Here is a 16,761-nt window from a genome sequence, read left to right on the forward strand (position 1 = left end):
GCCTGACGCCTGTAACACGATGGGGGGATCTAAGGAAAGATGCGAGCATTATCATCCACGACCGCCATTTTGTCAGGATCTCTCGGAACATGCAGATCAGCAGCATAAGACATCAAGCAAATCGAACGAAAAGTCATTGCAGATACGGCTTGGTGCTGCCAATCATGGAGTATTGCCATGTTGACGAGCCCCTGGGAAGCTGGGGAGCTGGGAAGCTGGGTAGTCTCGGTGAACCCCAGGTCAGAGGTCGGTGAACTAGAGACCGGTGAGCAGCACACCGGCCATTCCTCGGCTGCACGAGGCCGACCCACAGACCACTTTGGACCCCACCAAAATTTTCACGATAACGGCCTCTCGATTTTCTTATCACATCCAGCATCGTATCTCAGCATCTTGCCTTTCGTCCTCGAGCGAGCGCTGTCTTTCGTCGTCCTCCTTAGACCACTCATCTCAGGCAATCGCCGCCAATCGCCGCCATGGGTCTCGCGGAGGTCAAATTGTGCGTTCTTCACGTCCACCCGCCACCAGTCTTCCCCCTCCCTCTACAACCCAGCTAACAGGCCAGCCGCCGAAAAATCGACAAGGACCCCAACAACACATCATGGGCCAAAGACACATCGACCTTTGGCCAGAAGATCCTGCGCTCCCAGGGCTGGGAGCCCGGCCAATACCTAGGCGCCAAGGACGCCGCGCAGGCCGAGCACTACACGGCCGCCAACGCCTCGTTCGTCCGCGTCTCGCTCAAGGACGACATGCTCGGCCTCGGCTTCAAGCAGGCGCGCGAGGAGCGGTCGACGGGCATGGACGCCTTTCAGGCCATGCTGTCGCGCCTCAACGGCAAGTCGGACGTCGAGATACAGAAGGAGCAGCAGGCCAAGCTGGCTGTCGCGTCGTCGCTGTACTGCGACAGCAAGTTTGGCCCCATGCGCTTCGTGCGGGGCGGCTGGCTCGTCGGCGACCAGGAGAAGCCGTCGATGGATGATACGAAGAAGGAGGAGGAGGACGACGAAGACAAGGACGTCAAAGTGGAAGATGTGCCCGAGGTGAGCCTCAAGGATGTGTCAAAGAAGCGCAAGGCCGACGAGGTGTCATCGTCCGATGCGGACTCGTCGAGCGAGGACGAGAAGGCCAAGAAGAAGCGCCGTAAGGAGGAGCGCAAGGCGGCCAAGAGGGAAAAGTCCAAGTCGGCCAAATCGACGCCCAATGATACCCAGGACGACACCGAGGAAGGCTCGTCGAAGAAGAAGTCGAAGAAGGACAAGACCAAGACCGAGACGGACAGCTCAGCGGCAGAGGACAAGGAAGCCAGGAGGAAGCGCAAGCAGGAGAAGAAGGAAAAGAAAGAGAAGAAGGCGGCGGCCGCGGCAGTGGACGACTCGGACTCAGATGCCGACAAGGCGGCCAAGAAGGAGAAGAAGAGGCGCAAGAAGGAGCTTAAGAAGGCCGAGGAAGCCAAGGCGAGCGCATCAAGGTCTGCTTCGGGCACAGCGACGCCGGCTTCGGGAACGTCGACGCCGGTGCTTAGGGGGCATCACGCCGTGCGATCGCGGTGGATCGCGTCGAAGAGGATGGCGACAATGGACGACACGGCGCTGAACCAGGTAAGAGCCACTTCATCCGGGCGTGCTGCTACTGTATGCTGACATTTCTTTTGCAGATTTTTGGGATCAAGGCATCATCATGAGCACCATAGACAATTGCAGCGTTTACTTTTGGTTGATCCATGCCCTCAAGGTTTATGAAACCTTTCGAGATGTGACTTTTACTCATTGTGCTGCGGCATCCCAAATAAACAATAGGCTTTTTCTTCGACAACGTATCTCCGACAACTTTAGGACCGCAATTGCCGGATACATAAAGAAACCACCCAGTCCTCAAGTAATTGAGACGCATCATTCATCCCACCAAAAACTCGGACAGCCTCGTCGATCTTTTCTATCCGGCTCTTCAACCATCGACCGTGTTCACCCAAGATGGGTTTCGGCCATCACAGTCTCTTCAGCCAGAAGAAACTTTCCGAGAAGCAACGCGGTAAATTACCAGAATCTGACCCGCCAACAGACACTACTCAGACGCACCGCCCAAGAAAGGACAATCGTTCGAACGCGGAAAATGTTGGCGATGGGGATGATGAACCAGCGTTCAGGGGATTCTTCACGAGGCGTCGAGATCGTAACTCATCACAGGGCGACTCCCGCGATGGCTTGGTGGCGTCTAGGAACAGCGAACCTCCGAGGTCCCTCTTCGCGCCGCCGCCTTCGACTGCAAATCGGCAGACGTCCCCTCAGATGAACCCATGGAGCATCAGCGAAGAGGCTGGAGCCCCTGGCCGGCGGATGGGCCTTGGTCAATATGAAGGCCCTCGACAGCGGCAGGCCACATCTGAGGCGTCTTCTGAGCCTCAATCTTGCAACTGCATGGTTGGTAACTCGGCGCTGACCCGGTTCGGGACGTGTGACGCGCCTGGACACGGTGGAGGGGTTGATCTGGACGGAGAAGAGGTTAGTGACGGACGAGAATCGAGTGTCAGACAGGCTGCTCTGGCTCGGAGGCAGGAAAAGCTCAGCCAAGCAAGGGGTTTGACATGCGAAAGAACGAGAACCATGTAGTTCCCAGTGAGCAGGAGAAGTAAGTGGCAGTTCACGACATGAAGGGTCGAACTAGTGATGGATAGATCCAGAACTTATCCCTACGTTTGATTGAATGAATACCCAGTCAGCAGTACAATGAAACAGGGACTCGATGTAATTCTTCCTTGCCTCTCTACCGCGTCTCACACGCTCATCTTGCATCTCACCTGCACGGCGTTACATAACTTGGACTCGCCACGCCGACGAGTCAGACGACATCTTCCCAGGCGTGATAAGCCTAGTGCATGCATATGGAGTAACTCTCGCGGCTTTGGTGGAACCGTGGAACCCGCCAAGCGGACATCGGCAAAACCTCAGAGACGCTGGGTGGTGGAAAGTGACGATGCGCCGATCAGTTGACAGAGACTGCGTCTGACTTTTTGGCTGCTGTTTCTGTTCTTTAAGAAGTTCTGAGCCACCAAACACTTTCATTTTTGCAAAACACTTTCATTTTTGCCAAATACTCTCACAGACTATCACAAGGCGAAACGTCCGCAACAAGCCAACACTTTGAAGCTCGCCATGCCACCGCTCTATGTGAGGGCGAGCCTCATCTCATCCTGTGTTGCCATGCTCTTCGGGTGAGCCTTGATTTTAGGCCCGTTCTCACCGGCTGCTGACGACAATAGCCTCGACACTGGCAGCATTGGTCCCGTCACCACGATGCCGTCCTTCGAAGCCACATTTGGCCATGTGTCGCCGACCATGCACGGCGTCATCGTCTCATCGGTGCTCATTCCCGGAGCCCTGACGGCCCTTGTCGCCGGTGTTCTCGCCGACCGCTTCGGCCACGTCCGGCTCTTCTCCCTCGGTGCTCTCATTTACGCCGTCGGTGCTGCCCTGGAGTGTGCTGCCACTGTCCTTGGCCTTTTCATTTTCGGCCGCCTCGTCAAGGGTGTCGGTGAGGGTCTCTTTCTCAGCAATGTCTACGTCCAGGTCTCCGAGATGGCCCCGGCACGAAGGCGCGGCGTCATGACGGCGCTGCCCCAGTTCCTCATCGTCACTGGGATCGTTCTCGGTTTCTTCATGTGCTACGGCACCGCCCGACTCGGGCCCTCGACCATTGCCTGGCGTCTGCCCCTTGCCGTTGCCTCGGCCCTGGGCTTCGCGCTATCGAGCGCATACTTCCTCGTGCCGCCCTCGCCGCGTTGGCTCCTCTCCAAAGGTCGTTTCGACGAGGCCCGCGCTGTTGCTGTGCGTCTCGGCCTCGACGAAGCTGAGCGAGCGGATCTGCTCGACCGCCGCACTCATGAGGTCGCCGCCCACGCCAATGCTACACTTCTCGACGAGCTGCGGCACACGGCGTCCAAGTTTCGCGAGGCCTGGTCGGCGCCATTCCGCAGCCGTACGGCCTTTGGCTGCTTCATCATGGCCATGCAGCAGTTCAGCGGCATTGACGGCGTGCTCTACTACGCGCCCATTCTTTTCGCCCAGGCTGGCATTGACGGCGACGAGGCCACTTTCCTCGCCTCGGGCGTCTCAGCCCTTGTCATTCTCGCCGTCACCATACCGGCCACCTTCCTCGCCGACAAATGGGGCCGTCGCACCTCGAGTCTCGTCGGCGGCGTCGCCATCTCGGCCATCATGCTTGTGATGGGCTCGCTGTACGCCGCCGACGAGGTCCACGCTGACCGCGGCGCCGGCAAGTGGATCGTCATCGTCTCCATCTTCCTGTTTGCCATCGTTTACTCGGGCACCTGGGCCATCGGCTTCCGAACCTTTCTTGTCGAAAGTCTGCCGGCGACGACGAGGAGCAGCGCATCCAGCCTCGCTCAGAGCGCCAACTGGGTATGTCCCCTTTTCTCTCATGCTCCTCTCTCACACACCGCGCTGTCGCTGACCGTGTAGCTTGCCAACTATGTCGTGGCGCTCATCACGCCCGTGCTCGTTGCCAAGTCGTCCTTTGGCGCATACTATCTCTTCGCCTTCGCCACCCTCTTCTGCACCATCGTCGTCGCCCTCGTCATGGTCGAGACGCGCGGGCACAGCCTCGAGGAGGTCGAGCGGCGCTACCTCGAACGCAAGAGTCGCGCCTCTGGCGTCGCTCCTGGCGGCCTGCGTCTGCGTCGCATCCGGACGGCTGCTTGATGGCCTCGTCACTGAGACGTGTGGCTTGATGTCGTTTACACTGCGGTTGGGGGATCACAAGGTATATTGAGGAGCTGCCCTCTACTGCCTAGCACACGACATCGACGCCGAATGGTGCCGTGTTCGACCTGGAGTCTATTTAGGGACATGTCACATCATGCATGGAGCACACAATAAGGTTGATGGGGCCAAAAATCGGCCTTGTCACCGTTGTCCAGCCTGACTTGGCGATCACGCTGTGGGGGAGAAACCGCCTTGGCTGTAGGCTCTTCCACAGCATGTACCGATTGGGGAATGTTTCGGAATGCTGCTGCTCTGACTTTTCGCAAAAATGGGGTTCCTATTATAGCTCTGACACAGTCGGGTATACATTCTTGGCCTCGGCTGTGGTGGCGCGGTGTCAACTTGCATTTTCCACTACGAGTGTCGGACAAGCTTGCTGCATGTTGGTGGCCTTGCGCGTCTCAATATATGCGGTTGGTAGTATGATCGAGTCAGGAGGGGGCCGAAAACGACCCTGTTGGTGACCCTTTGCAGGCCTTGCATGCGTTGGTGTGAGATTGAAGTATAGAGCGCCGATCTTGAAACACAAGGGAAGAGATACGATTGCGAGCGCTTCTCTTGTGATTTTAGAACAGGCACCATGTATGATGGTTATTGGTTGTTTGTCACCCCTTCTCCTTTCAGCATCGCAGCATGGGATGCTTCCTCGCGGGGTGGGCAATGCCAAAGTCCCTAGTTTTCTTACGCCAAGCGAGCAAAAATCTCCGTAATGGACTCTTTGCTGCAGTAGCGTTGATAGCGGGATTGCCAGCGCTCTGATGAGACGATCGAGGCCTTTCGTGGACCAGGCTGTGGATGTACACCCCAGTCACCACGCCATCCAAACCCATGTTGCCCTCGACATCCCCAGATCTCAGCTCTCCCCATCGTCGGGTTGGGCTCTCTGGCACGGACATGATCCTGCAGGGGATCAGTCAAGCCCCTCACGCTACTCATTGGGGAGATGCAACGTCGGCAGCGTATGCGTGTATGTCTGGACGCGAGCCGCAGGCAGACTATAAGCCGTGAAGGACCCAACTGAATGGGGGGCCCCTCGGATTCCAAAGAGGTTTGTCAAGTCAGAATATTGACATCACTCAAATGTTGCCCCAGCTTGCCTTGACCCTGTGTGCTGGCGCCTTGGTTGCCGCCAGCGTCACAAGACAGCCGGCCCTCGATGTCTCAGTTCGCAGCGCCCCTGGGATGACTCCCGAGCAGACCATACATGCTATCCGCCGAAGTCTCGCAAAGGCGTCTCTAGAAGAGCGTCAAGATGAACTGGGCAACTCAACGTCACTTGACAAGAGCTTCAGCAATGCCGTGCTATTCAGATAGTGTGTCACCTCCCACGTTCCCCCTTTTGCTTCCATCCACAGCCAAGCTGACACACCCAGCGGCGCCGAGATCAGCAAAGAAGTCGGAGTTGACCTTCCCAAAGACAATGAAGCTACGGCAGACGCTTCATTGCACGCTTCGGTTGAGGTGCTCTGTCGCACATGCTACATTAAGGGTACTGCCAACGTCGATCTGACCATCGATGGAGACTTTGACGCTGGCGCCGCGATTCAAAGTCTCGGAAACAAGTTTGAGGCCGTCATCGACAACATGACTGACTATGTCGACACGTACATCCGCGACGTTTTTGACAAGGTGCAAGAACAAGGCGTCAGCAGTAGCGCTTTTGACCTGCCTCCGCTTGACGTGGATCTGAGCCTTGACATTCAGGGAATTCCTGAGTGCCAGCTGCACTTTGGCTTCGATGGCCTCGAGTTGTACATGGATACCCAGCTTACGATGACGGCGGGCGCGACGTATTCTCTGAACCTGTACACGTCGGTGACGCCTCTCGGGTTCAAAGTCGGCGATGTACTCGTCGGCGTGACCTTCGCCGTCGACCTCCTCCTCAGCGTCGAGTCGGAAATCTCCGTTACGAGTGGCTTTCATCTAAAGTTGGAGGACGGCATCGCTATTGATATTGCCCTATTCTCAGATGAGGTCTCCGTTATAGTCTTGTGAGTGCACCTCTCCTTTCATCGGCTACCAGCATGAGCCCTTCGAACATGTGCTAATATCAAATCCCAGTAACGGCGGCCAGTTCGAGTTCCTCCCGGTCACAGTTGAAAGCGATGGCGTGACCTTCAGAGCTCTCCTCCGCGTCGCCATCCACGCAGGTCTCGAGCTCCACACCCCCTTCCTCCCAGATCTGTCTGCCGGGGACTTCGAGCTCCCGAGCGCAGGTGGCGGCATCGAGGTTGCTGTCTGGGCGAATCTCGCCGACCTTAGGACGAGCATCATCACTGGCAGTACAGACTCTGATGTTCGTCAACGCGATGATGATGACCAAGACGATCACGACGAAGAGGATGAAGACTGTCGGCTTCGCGTGAGGCAGGAGTTTGTTTTCGCCCTGGGTGCCGCTGCTGGCGCGACTGTCGCCATCATGGGCCAAACTTGGGGGCCGGCTCCGAGCACGGAAATCCCCATCTGGTACACAACGCTGGCAGATGAATGCGTCGTGAGCCCGAAGGCGACTGCGGCTAGCACCTCAAGGCTCGGCGAGCGGCAGGATGATGAAGAAGACGAGGAAGACCGCACGACGACGACGCTGACGAAGGAGACTGTCTTTACAGCACTTGAGTGCATTTCTATCGGACTAATGAACTGCCCAGCGTCGTTGCAGAGCCTGCGCGAGGTGACCGAGGTACAGACACTCGTGACGGCAGTCGCGTCAGGCATTGAGGCTGAGTGGCCAGAGGTGACGGCGATGACGATCAACCGCGTTGTAGAATTTGGGTCGGGTGCGCTGGGACTTGAATCGACATCTGGGCCGCCCGTGTCGTATGTTCCACCTCCACCGCCGCCTACAGAGTCACCTACTTCGGATGACGGTGACAATGATGCGGAGGGGTCCGAGGGAGACGGTATTCTGGACGGCAAGGCTAGGGGGGTTGACAAGAAGGTTATCCTCGGCGTGAGCATTGGTCTCGGCGTCCCAGTTCTGCTGGCCGTTATTGCCAGCATCATGTTAGTGCATCCAGTTCCTACCCTATCATTTTGCAGACCACGGCTGATCTGCGTTGCAGATTTCTTATTAGACGCCGACGAGGTGCGTTGGGTGCTGTGTTCCAGCCAGACCAAAGCAGCATTCAGTATACTGCTGTCGAGTCTCAGCCAAAGAGCAATGATGTCCAACATGAGGTCAGGAGTGTACGGCAAGACTGAGATTGTGCTTGCAGGAGATGTGACGGGGAGATTCTTTCAAGATACCATGCTTTATGTTACACGCCAGCGATGCTCTAAAATCGAATCGTCATGTGCTCGGGAATGCTGAGATTGGTAGCGCCACAGCAGACAGGCACCTTCAACAGCCGGCAGCGCCTCGCGTCTGATTGTGGCTTTGCCAGGGTGTTTCGTCTCGAGAGATGCATTTGCTGCCCTCTGGAACCTGTGGTTAAACCTTCGCCATTCGTCATCTGAAGGCCAATCTTCGTTCCGCAGGACCGTGAACTCAGGCACAGGTCGGTCTGGGTCATGCTGTAAGCCGGGTGAATAGGGGAACAGGGCGTTCTCATATGGCATACGCAAGAAATAGTTGTTGCTGTGCAGGTCATAAGCAGGCTTGAATCGGAAGCCTCGATGTGCATCATGCGATCCCGGAGGAATACTCCTGAGCAGAAATAGTGGTGGCAGCTGTGGCTCTGCAGTAGACAAGTCCCATTCGAACTGAAACTCCTGATGGACGATGAATAGAAGCCTTTTAAGCTTTGGCAACTTGGAGAGGCGCGACAGCAGGACGCCGATGTTGGTCTCCAACACCTCTTTGCCGAGGACTGGATGGGTTAACCTCGTGTTCATGCCGTAGGATGTGCCAAGGGCGAGGCACGTGAGGTTGTTTCGCACCAGGGGGACCTGGATGAGGAACTGCAGCGTCCGGAGGAGCCTTTTGACCAACAAATATGGCTCGAGGAGGATAATGTCGCGACTGAGATCGACATATTTGGTGATCCCGGACAAGGTGAGGGCCCGAAAACGGCGCAAGGTAAAGGCCCTGGTCTCGAGGCAGACGGCCGCCAGTATCGGCGGGGGTTCATAACGGACATTGGCAAAAAAGAGACCGTCGACAGCCGGCGTCTTTTGTTTGGCTTCGGGGCCATCAAGGACCTCGTAGATGCGCGGTGCCGGGAGGGCGAACTCCCAGATGATGTGGCGAAGCTCCGGTGGCAACTTTAATATGGGAAGCGTCTTGTTGAGGGGCCAGCGGTCAGAATGCGACGTGGGCTGGGGCTGCCAGCCAATGGAGGGGATAGCGAGAACGGCCATCGAGTTTGTATTCAAGATTGCAAGAGAACGTGTGCATCAAGAACTGGTTCCGGCATTAGAAGCTTGATAGTTTTCCAACTGAAAGAGCATCGAGTGTGCAATGTAGACTGCCTGGCATCCAAGTCACAGTTTTGGTGTCGCGGTTCATCCTGCTGGCAAAGAACTCGTCGGCACCCAGATGGCGAGCTTCAAATGACAGCATGGCGGCTTTGGAGCACATGCATGAATGGAGATGTCATGAGTGTCTGGCTAATGCACCACGCGCAGGACTATTGCTCTCTATGAGTGCCACGAACCCAACAGAATGGGCGATGCATTGCGGGTGGAGCGCCAGGGCGAGGGGTCATGGGTAGCTAAGCGGCAGATTAGCTATAGCGGTCAGCAGAAATAAAGTGCCATGTCAGCAGCTATGAATACGGCACCTGGCGTGCGGCATGTAATATGATTAGGGGAAGGCGACTGGAGGACGGGATCCTGAAGACTAGAGACTGTTCGTTTAAAGCAAACGAGGCGAGACAAGTCTAGACTTGTAAAGCAAGAGGGTGTGCTGCTGCGCCGCTGACATAAGTGAATGACGTTATCGTTTGTCTTTGATATCTTGCAGCTCATGGACTGGAACCGTTCAAAGGAGAGAACAGAGAGGCCTCAATGGGAACCATCTGAAAAGGTCAAGTAAGGTAAAGTAGGCAGGTCGAGATCTAATATTCATATAGGGCCTGGTGGATCCAGAAGTTAAACCTGATGTCACCAATTTTATGCTGAGTACCTAGCCACGCTGAGCAATATGAGGATTCGGAAAATGACAATCAAGTTCACCATATTCTGGGAATGTGTATTCCAACAATGCTTTGAAAAATAACGAGGAAAGTTCGAGATCTCATACACACTCCCATCGGATGGCCAGTCTTCGCATGACAGGAAGGACAGAGTCAGCTCGAAGAACGTCTATCGGTGTGGTGGCGATCTCTCGGTGAGCGACCCCTTAGAGCCCCTTTCGTTCTCAACTTCCACATCTTTCGACTTTTCCGTCCAGAAGAGCTAAGTGCACTCATGTCCCTGCTAGAAGTCAACACCGGTACATTCTTCACCGAGCCACAATCCACGCAATAGCTAGCGGCTAAGCTCAAACTAAATCTTAATTCCGTGAACGACGTCCCCGCGCGCGGGGAAGCTGGGGAAATGGTAGAACGGGAATCATTTGGACTGACTCGCGACCTCCTACGCCCTGTACAGGCTCCAGTTCGAGGTAGCGCCACGACTACCCTACGGCTGTTGGCGTCCACGTGCCATTGCCTGTCCGCTAGAATGATTCCTTTCATGCGATCTTTGTGTCCATCGTCCCACCCTCATCGTTCGTCTCGAATAGTCTACCACGACCAAGTCAACAACTACCAAAGCTCGAGATTCGAAGCACGAGACCAAGGCGCCCCTAATCGCTCCAACTACGAGCATTCGTCGAAGAATGCTCCCTCACGCCGTCCGCCGTACGGGAGGTCACCTCAGCGCCGGAGCGGAGAACGCCTAGACTCGGTACAAGCGGCGGGGAGCCTGCCAAGATGGCTGGCAAGAAGCGTGTGCGTAACTTCACAGCCGATGACCGCGCGACTCATCGCATATTTGAGAAAAACCGACGCGAAGCGTTCAAGAGCCGTCTGATTGTGGGTCTTACCGAGTCCCTGCCATCGTCTTTGATCTGTTGTGCTCGTAAGGTATCTAGCGTGGCTGACGATGAGCCAGGAACTTGCAACTCATCTTCCAGCCCTCGGCGGCACTGACCCTCAACGCCTTTCCAAGCACGTCGTGGTCCAAGAGAGCATTGCTCGTCATAAGCTCATGAAAGGCCTCTGCTCTGATGCGTTCCAAGACATCCGCGCTCTGGTCCAAGAGCGTGATGAGCTCCTTACTCAGGTCAACCACCGTCGGCTCATTGACGGTTTGGCGCCACAGGCTCCGAAGGCCGTCAATCTACATCTAGACCGCCTTGTGGAGCAAGAGAAAGAGTCTGGGAGACGCGATGACGTGGAGAGAACCGCAAACGCCGAAGGCAGCAGCTCTGTATCGCCCACGGCCGCTTCAGGTCCTATGCCTACTCTAATATCCCTGGGAATCCCAGCGCCCGCAGCGGAAACCACTCTCCTCGACCGTTTCTGGGATGTGACGCATGAGGAGCCGATTTCCAACACGATCACATTGCCTTCACAAGATTTGCCATCATTCGCTACACAGGATCCCTCGCAAACCTGCGACGGCATATCTTCTTCTGCTCCAGCCCTTCAGGACGTCCCTTTCCTGAATTTTGACTTAACAGAAGGAATCTCACTTAATCAAGGGCTCGCTTTCGACAATGAAATTGGCTCACAATCCGCGATACCCAATAATTCGATCGCCATGTCCATATCGATGCCATACGTGGGAGATTTGGATCCCTCGAACATTGACCAAAGAACTCACGAGCATCATGACCAATGGACACTTTCAGGAAGACTTTGTACAAGGTGCGCATATACGGGCCAAACTATCTAGTTCCTCAGCGCTTCATCAGACCGGGACTACCCACCATGAGTCGCCTACTTTCCGGCCCCTATAGCACACACAGTCACTTGTCTCGATCCTTTCACGACACCCAATGAAAAAGAATGTAGCTAGAATTGCTCATCATAAATAGCTTTGGAGACAGCGCAAGCACTCAGACCAAAGGAAGCACCTCCTCAATCTTAGCACGGCTCCTCTCCTGCCCGCCTGTGAAAAGGGCCATAGCATCGGCTAGTCTCTTCTTCGTCACGGCGTCCGCCTCGATAGCGTTCTGCAGGGACGCGCCACCGTCAGCGAGATAATCCACATCTGTGCTTGCCAACTTCCCGTCCCAGTCAGGACCAGCCAGGGGGTCGATGCTGAGAAGCTTGCGGAGGCGGTCCGATACGGGCGGGGCGTCTTTGTAGACATGCGCCGGCTTAGGGACGTCGGGGCCCGGCTGCTCAGAGGCAACGTAGCGGAGCTTGGCAAGCTCGTTGAGGACCGTGTGCGATATAGTCGCTGAGTGGCAGCCCATTTCACCGGCAGCCATGGCTTCTTGAACAGTGATGAAACTAGGTGGGAGTTAGCGTGTAAAATTGGACACCATGCGATGATCTTGCCTGGCATTTTTGACAAGTGGTTGCTCCTTGCCCGTCTCTCTAAATAGACGCTTGTATGTCTCGATGATCTGTACAATGCGGGCGGACATCGGGTGCTCCACTGCTGGATCTTTCACGTTGGGCCACAACTCTGGCTCGTCGTGCGCAAGAACTTCTGCAAGAAACACGATTAGCCAAATGACCAAAAACAGGTGTCTTGGTGTCCCAGATCTTTAACTTGCCATTATAGTAGGGGCTGATGTAAAGCATGCCAGCCTGGCTGCACGCAATGGCTTGCGGAAGACTGAACAGAGCCGTGCCGAGTGTAGGGATACCCTCCGATGAAAGGACCTTGGCTGCGTTCAAAGCAGGGCCCGTCGAGGGGATCTTGATGCAGTATCTGTCGCGACCGATCCCGGCACGGGCGAACTCTTTGTCATAGAGACGCGCGTGGTCGAGGGTTTCCTGGAAGCGGAAGGCGTTTGACGGAAGCGTCTGGAGCAGAACGCGGCCCCTAATAGAGTTGATATTCTTTTTGCACATCAGAACAGCCTGCACATGATACGGTCAATCAGGAGCCCTTGAGTCATATTGCATGGACATGGGCCGCTGACCATGCGAGTGTAGATGGCAAGCCAACCGTCGTTCTTGAGTTCCTTGGCCGTCTCGAGCAACAGTTCCCGGTTCGAATCATCGCCGAGTTGAATATCAACCCAAAGTTGATTGCTAGTCTGATCGTGAGGCACGATTGGCATGCCTTTGATGTATTCGGGGTCCATCCAGTCGACGTCCACATTTACTGTTTGCATCAGCGATATTCAAGGCCGGCCGAGTATGCGCCACCTACGCTGCTCCTCGAGCTTGTCGAGCCATGTTGGTGTGCCGGCACTGCCCATGTTTGGCGAAAGTCGAGATGGATATGTTGATGTAATCTTGATGAAAGCGTTATTGTCAGGTGTTGTATCTCGTCGCTGAGAGGTCAGCTTGGGCACAACGAATCCAAACAGTCAAGAAGAAAGTGCGGTACGCCTTTTTAAGCGTAGCTAAGTTCTATCAAATCTTCTACTCAATCTCCGACTTCTTGGCTTCGGCATCTTCAACATTCTTGCCGTCGTGCCCTGCGTGTGTTGAATCCACCAAAGCCATATGATGTTGATGGACCTGTGCAGGTACCCGGATATGGCCAGTAGACATCGGGTATTCTCCAGAGCTCGCAAAATGGCACACACAGGGCATATTCAAATCGACAAAGATCGGCGCGGCAACAACTGCTAAGCTCCTAAATTCTTACCAGGAGGAGGGAGCGGGGGACTTGGGGCGCTGGAGCTATGCTCGAGTCAGAGACTCAACTCCAATGTACGCTACTGCTGAAACATTGCGCGGAGAGTCGGGGAGCTAAGAACCCCTCTTCTTCGCAGGCAACCTTTCACCAACACTCCGGCACTTGACCTTTTCTTGACTAGGCCACCCAGAGCCCTGCACAGGTCGTGAACGGATTCGGCGACATGGCACACGCAGGGCACTGCCGTTGGAGGCGCCCTGGGAGTGTTCCTGTACAGGTACAGGACCCCTCCTCGGCTGATTGCCGCCTCGCTCCGAAGCCCTCGCGAGCTGCAATGTCGTGGAGACGGTGACGGCCCCTCGATATCGAGGCTACCCCATGGGGAAGAGCTGCAGCTTGGTCCATAAATATAAGAGCCGCAGGTACTTTGGGCTCCAGAGTTCGATATTCAAGGTCCATGTCTGATAACTACAGAAACGGATCACTGCTAAGTCATATCGCCTTCGACTGTCGTTTGACTCCTCCGCCATGGCTCGCATGTCTGATGACGAGGGCGACATCAAGCCCAAGCTCGATGCCTCCCACGTGGAGTTTACGGAGCAGGACTATGCTCGTAACATAAATGCCAGGTGAGCGGAGTAATGGTTTGTACTTGACCTTGTTTGCTAAGATGTGTTAAGAATTCGTAACCCTTTGATTGGCATTGCGAAGCAAGACCTGAAAGTTCAGACTGACGACTTTTGTCAAACCTTTGGATTCAACGGCAAAGAGGACGTTTTCTATCGCGGTGCCCTCGCAGCCCAGAATCCGGAAACATGGGAGCAGTTCGAGGAGATGACCGACGACGACCGTCACTTTCTCCGCCGTGAGACTACCCATAAGTGGCATTTGCCCCGTCAACTCTACTACGCCATCGCGATCTGCTCTCTCGGCTCAGCTGTTCAAGGCTGGGACAATACGGGTGCGAATGGCGCAAACCTGTCTTTCCCCGTTGAGTTTGGAATCGAGCACAGGGAGATGCTTGTAGGTGCCATTAATGCGGCTCCCGCTCTCGCCGGTCTGTTCTCCGCCTGGGCTGCCGATCCTGTCAACAACCTGCTCGGACGTCGCGGGACCATCTTTGCTACCGGTCTGTTTGCCATCTTCCCGGTCCTGGCTCAAGGTTTCGCTCAGAATTGGTGGGGTTTGCTGATCTGTCGACTCTTCATGGGAATCGGTATGGGCATCAAGATTTCGACGATCCCAATCTACTCGGCTGAGATTGCGCCGGCCATTATTCGAGGTGGAATCGTCACGAGCTTCCAACTCTGCGTTGCGTTCGGCATTTTCGTTGGCTTCTGTTCCAACCTGATCTGGTTCCGCATTGGTGATCTCGCGTGGCGATTTCAGCTCGCTGCTGCGTTTGCCCCTGCCATTCCTGTCGTCATCTTTGTTTGGTGGTGTCCGGGTGAGTGCTTCGATGAACAAGAGGAAGGGTCGCCAAGCTGACACTGTTCCGTCCAGAGTCCCCCCGCTGGCTCATGAAGAAGGATCGAATGCAGGATGCCTTCAAATCGTTCTGTCGCATTCGCAACACTGAGATGATGGCTGCTCGCGACTTGTACTATGCCCATTGTCAAGTGCGCGAGGAGAGGAACGCCTTCGGTGGCAAGACGCTGCGCACAAGAGTTATGGAGCTGCTCACAGTTCCCCGCCTGCGCCGAGCGACTGTGGCGAGCGCTTGGATCGTTATCGGGCAGCAATTTTCCGGTATGACTGTACCCTCCCAAAAGTCCAGTGAATAGCAGACAGTAGCTGACCAGTTTGAACCAGGCATCAACATCATGGCTTTCTACTCTGCCACAATATTTGCCGAGGCTGGCTACTCCCCAAAGCAGTGCCTGCTTGTCTCGATGGGGTTTGGGCTCATCACGTTCGTCTTTGCGTTCCCAGCCGTGTACATGATGGACACCTTTGGCCGCCGGAACCTGCTGATGATAACGTTTCCCAACATGGCCTGGTGTCTTGTTGCCGCCGGCACGTGCTTCCTCATTGACGAGAACGTGTCTGCTCGAGTGCCCCTTATCGCGTTTTTCGTGTTCCTCTTCTCCGCCATGTACGGCCCTGGTGAGTGAAATTCGAGCTGAGCTCTGAACTCAAGATGGACGTGGCAGCATGCTGACGACTGCTCAGGAATTGGGCCACTCCCCTCAATCTACTTCTCCGAATCTTTCCCCCTGTCGCATCGCGAGATTGGCGGCGCTGTGACCATCATGGTCAACAACGCGTTCAGCAGCGCTCTGACGCTTAGCTTCCCGTCTCTGCTCAAGAATTTCGGTCCGACGGGAGCTTTCTGCTTCTACGCAGGCCTGAACATTCTGGCGTTCCTCGTCATTTTCCTGATCATCCCCGAGACCAAGTAAGTCCTGACAGAAGAGATGCTCGAATCCATGCCGGTTCCTAACATCTGCCACCAACAGACAGAGAACGCTCGAGGAGCTTGACTACATCTTCAGTGTTCCCACTCGACGCCATGCAGGGTACCAGGTGCGGACCTGGCTGCCTTGGTGGGTAAGGCGTTACATTTTCTTCCGCAGGGATGCCAAGCTAGAGCCTCTGTATCACCTCGATGCGCGTCAAGAGTGAAAGGTGGCTGACGTTGGAGCAGTTTGAGGAAGCAAGGTTTGGTGTGTGTGGTGTTTGTTTCTTGATAGTGGAAGCCCGGCTTGGTCAAGTATCGATAAGTGGAATGCCAAAAGGCGTGCTCAGGGTGTCTGCAGTCTTTGAGGTCGTCCAGTGATCATAGAGTCCCATGCCAATGGTGAGCATTGACAGGTGGTCTCACTTGATGCAAACCGCTAAGGGAGCATCTGGAGGCGAAAGGTTCGCAGCCATAACGTGTAGAGACAGACCGCTGGTCGCAGAACTCGGCACAGGCAGTCTCCTCTGTAGCAAAGTCAAGAACTCCTGACATCAAGAGTTGACGAGCCTTCAGACGGATCAACGAAAACCCGTCCCCGGATCGGCAACACAATATCCCGATCAGATCGCTGCAAGCAAGACCCAGCAAGTGGGGCGGCCAGGCGCCCCGTCGCATCGCGACTACAAAACTCTGCGCGACCGCGCCTGCTTTTACATTTTTCTTCTTTTTCTTCTCTTCGTGCGGCAGGCATAACCTGAAATTGTTTCCCCATTGCTCGAATCCTCATCAGTGGATATATCGGAGCGTCAGTTATGCCCCAGAACGATCAAAATTGCAGGCTGGCTTTTCCTCTTTTCACGCGGTCCTGGTCTCAGACGCTCCTCC

At 55.3% G+C, this 16,761-nt stretch overlaps 7 protein-coding genes across 7 annotated transcripts; 5 read left to right on the forward strand and 2 right to left on the reverse strand.

Annotated features, from left to right (window-relative positions):
• Positions 1-476: 476 nt before the first annotated feature.
• VDAG_04522 (G-patch domain-containing protein) lies at positions 477-1,684 on the forward strand (the record flags this gene model as incomplete). Its single annotated transcript, XM_009650969.1, has 3 exons — positions 477-499; positions 566-1,601; positions 1,658-1,684. The coding sequence occupies 3 exons, from the start codon at positions 477-479 to the stop codon at positions 1,682-1,684; spliced, it is 1,086 nt and encodes a 361-aa protein (XP_009649264.1).
• Positions 1,685-3,152: 1,468 nt separating this feature from the next.
• VDAG_04523 (sugar transport protein) lies at positions 3,153-4,718 on the forward strand (the record flags this gene model as incomplete). The annotated part of the gene is made up of 3 exons (XM_009650970.1): positions 3,153-3,211; positions 3,260-4,418; positions 4,479-4,718. 3 exons carry the CDS (start codon positions 3,153-3,155, stop codon positions 4,716-4,718), a joined length of 1,458 nt encoding a protein of 485 aa, XP_009649265.1.
• A 1,143-nt stretch (positions 4,719-5,861) lies between these two features.
• VDAG_04524 (uncharacterized protein) lies at positions 5,862-7,855 on the forward strand (the record flags this gene model as incomplete). Its single annotated transcript, XM_009650971.1, has 4 exons — positions 5,862-6,094; positions 6,155-6,772; positions 6,843-7,788; positions 7,844-7,855. The coding sequence occupies 4 exons, from the start codon at positions 5,862-5,864 to the stop codon at positions 7,853-7,855; spliced, it is 1,809 nt and encodes a 602-aa protein (XP_009649266.1).
• Positions 7,856-8,056: 201 nt separating this feature from the next.
• Positions 8,057-9,080, reverse strand: VDAG_04525 (uncharacterized protein; the record flags this gene model as incomplete). The annotated part of the gene is made up of 2 exons (XM_009650972.1): positions 8,057-8,205; positions 8,342-9,080. 2 exons carry the CDS (start codon positions 9,078-9,080, stop codon positions 8,057-8,059), a joined length of 888 nt encoding a protein of 295 aa, XP_009649267.1.
• A 1,556-nt stretch (positions 9,081-10,636) lies between these two features.
• Positions 10,637-11,245, forward strand: VDAG_04526 (uncharacterized protein; the record flags this gene model as incomplete). Its single annotated transcript, XM_009650973.1, has 3 exons — positions 10,637-10,738; positions 10,818-11,063; positions 11,129-11,245. 3 exons carry the CDS (start codon positions 10,637-10,639, stop codon positions 11,243-11,245), a joined length of 465 nt encoding a protein of 154 aa, XP_009649268.1.
• Positions 11,246-11,766: 521 nt separating this feature from the next.
• VDAG_04527 (transaldolase) lies at positions 11,767-13,089 on the reverse strand (the record flags this gene model as incomplete). The annotated part of the gene is made up of 5 exons (XM_009650974.1): positions 11,767-12,166; positions 12,302-12,368; positions 12,397-12,745; positions 12,808-12,992; positions 13,041-13,089. 5 exons carry the CDS (start codon positions 13,087-13,089, stop codon positions 11,767-11,769), a joined length of 1,050 nt encoding a protein of 349 aa, XP_009649269.1.
• Positions 13,090-14,003: 914 nt separating this feature from the next.
• Positions 14,004-16,100, forward strand: VDAG_04528 (membrane transporter D1; the record flags this gene model as incomplete). The annotated part of the gene is made up of 6 exons (XM_009650975.1): positions 14,004-14,104; positions 14,156-14,922; positions 14,979-15,224; positions 15,288-15,581; positions 15,648-15,873; positions 15,935-16,100. The coding sequence occupies 6 exons, from the start codon at positions 14,004-14,006 to the stop codon at positions 16,098-16,100; spliced, it is 1,800 nt and encodes a 599-aa protein (XP_009649270.1).
• Between the last annotated feature and the right edge of the window lie 661 nt (positions 16,101-16,761).

The sequence above is a fragment of the Verticillium dahliae genome, genomic scaffold, assembly GCF_000150675.1.
Source record: "Verticillium dahliae VdLs.17 supercont1.7 genomic scaffold, whole genome shotgun sequence".
NCBI lineage: Eukaryota > Fungi > Ascomycota > Sordariomycetes > Glomerellales > Plectosphaerellaceae > Verticillium > Verticillium dahliae.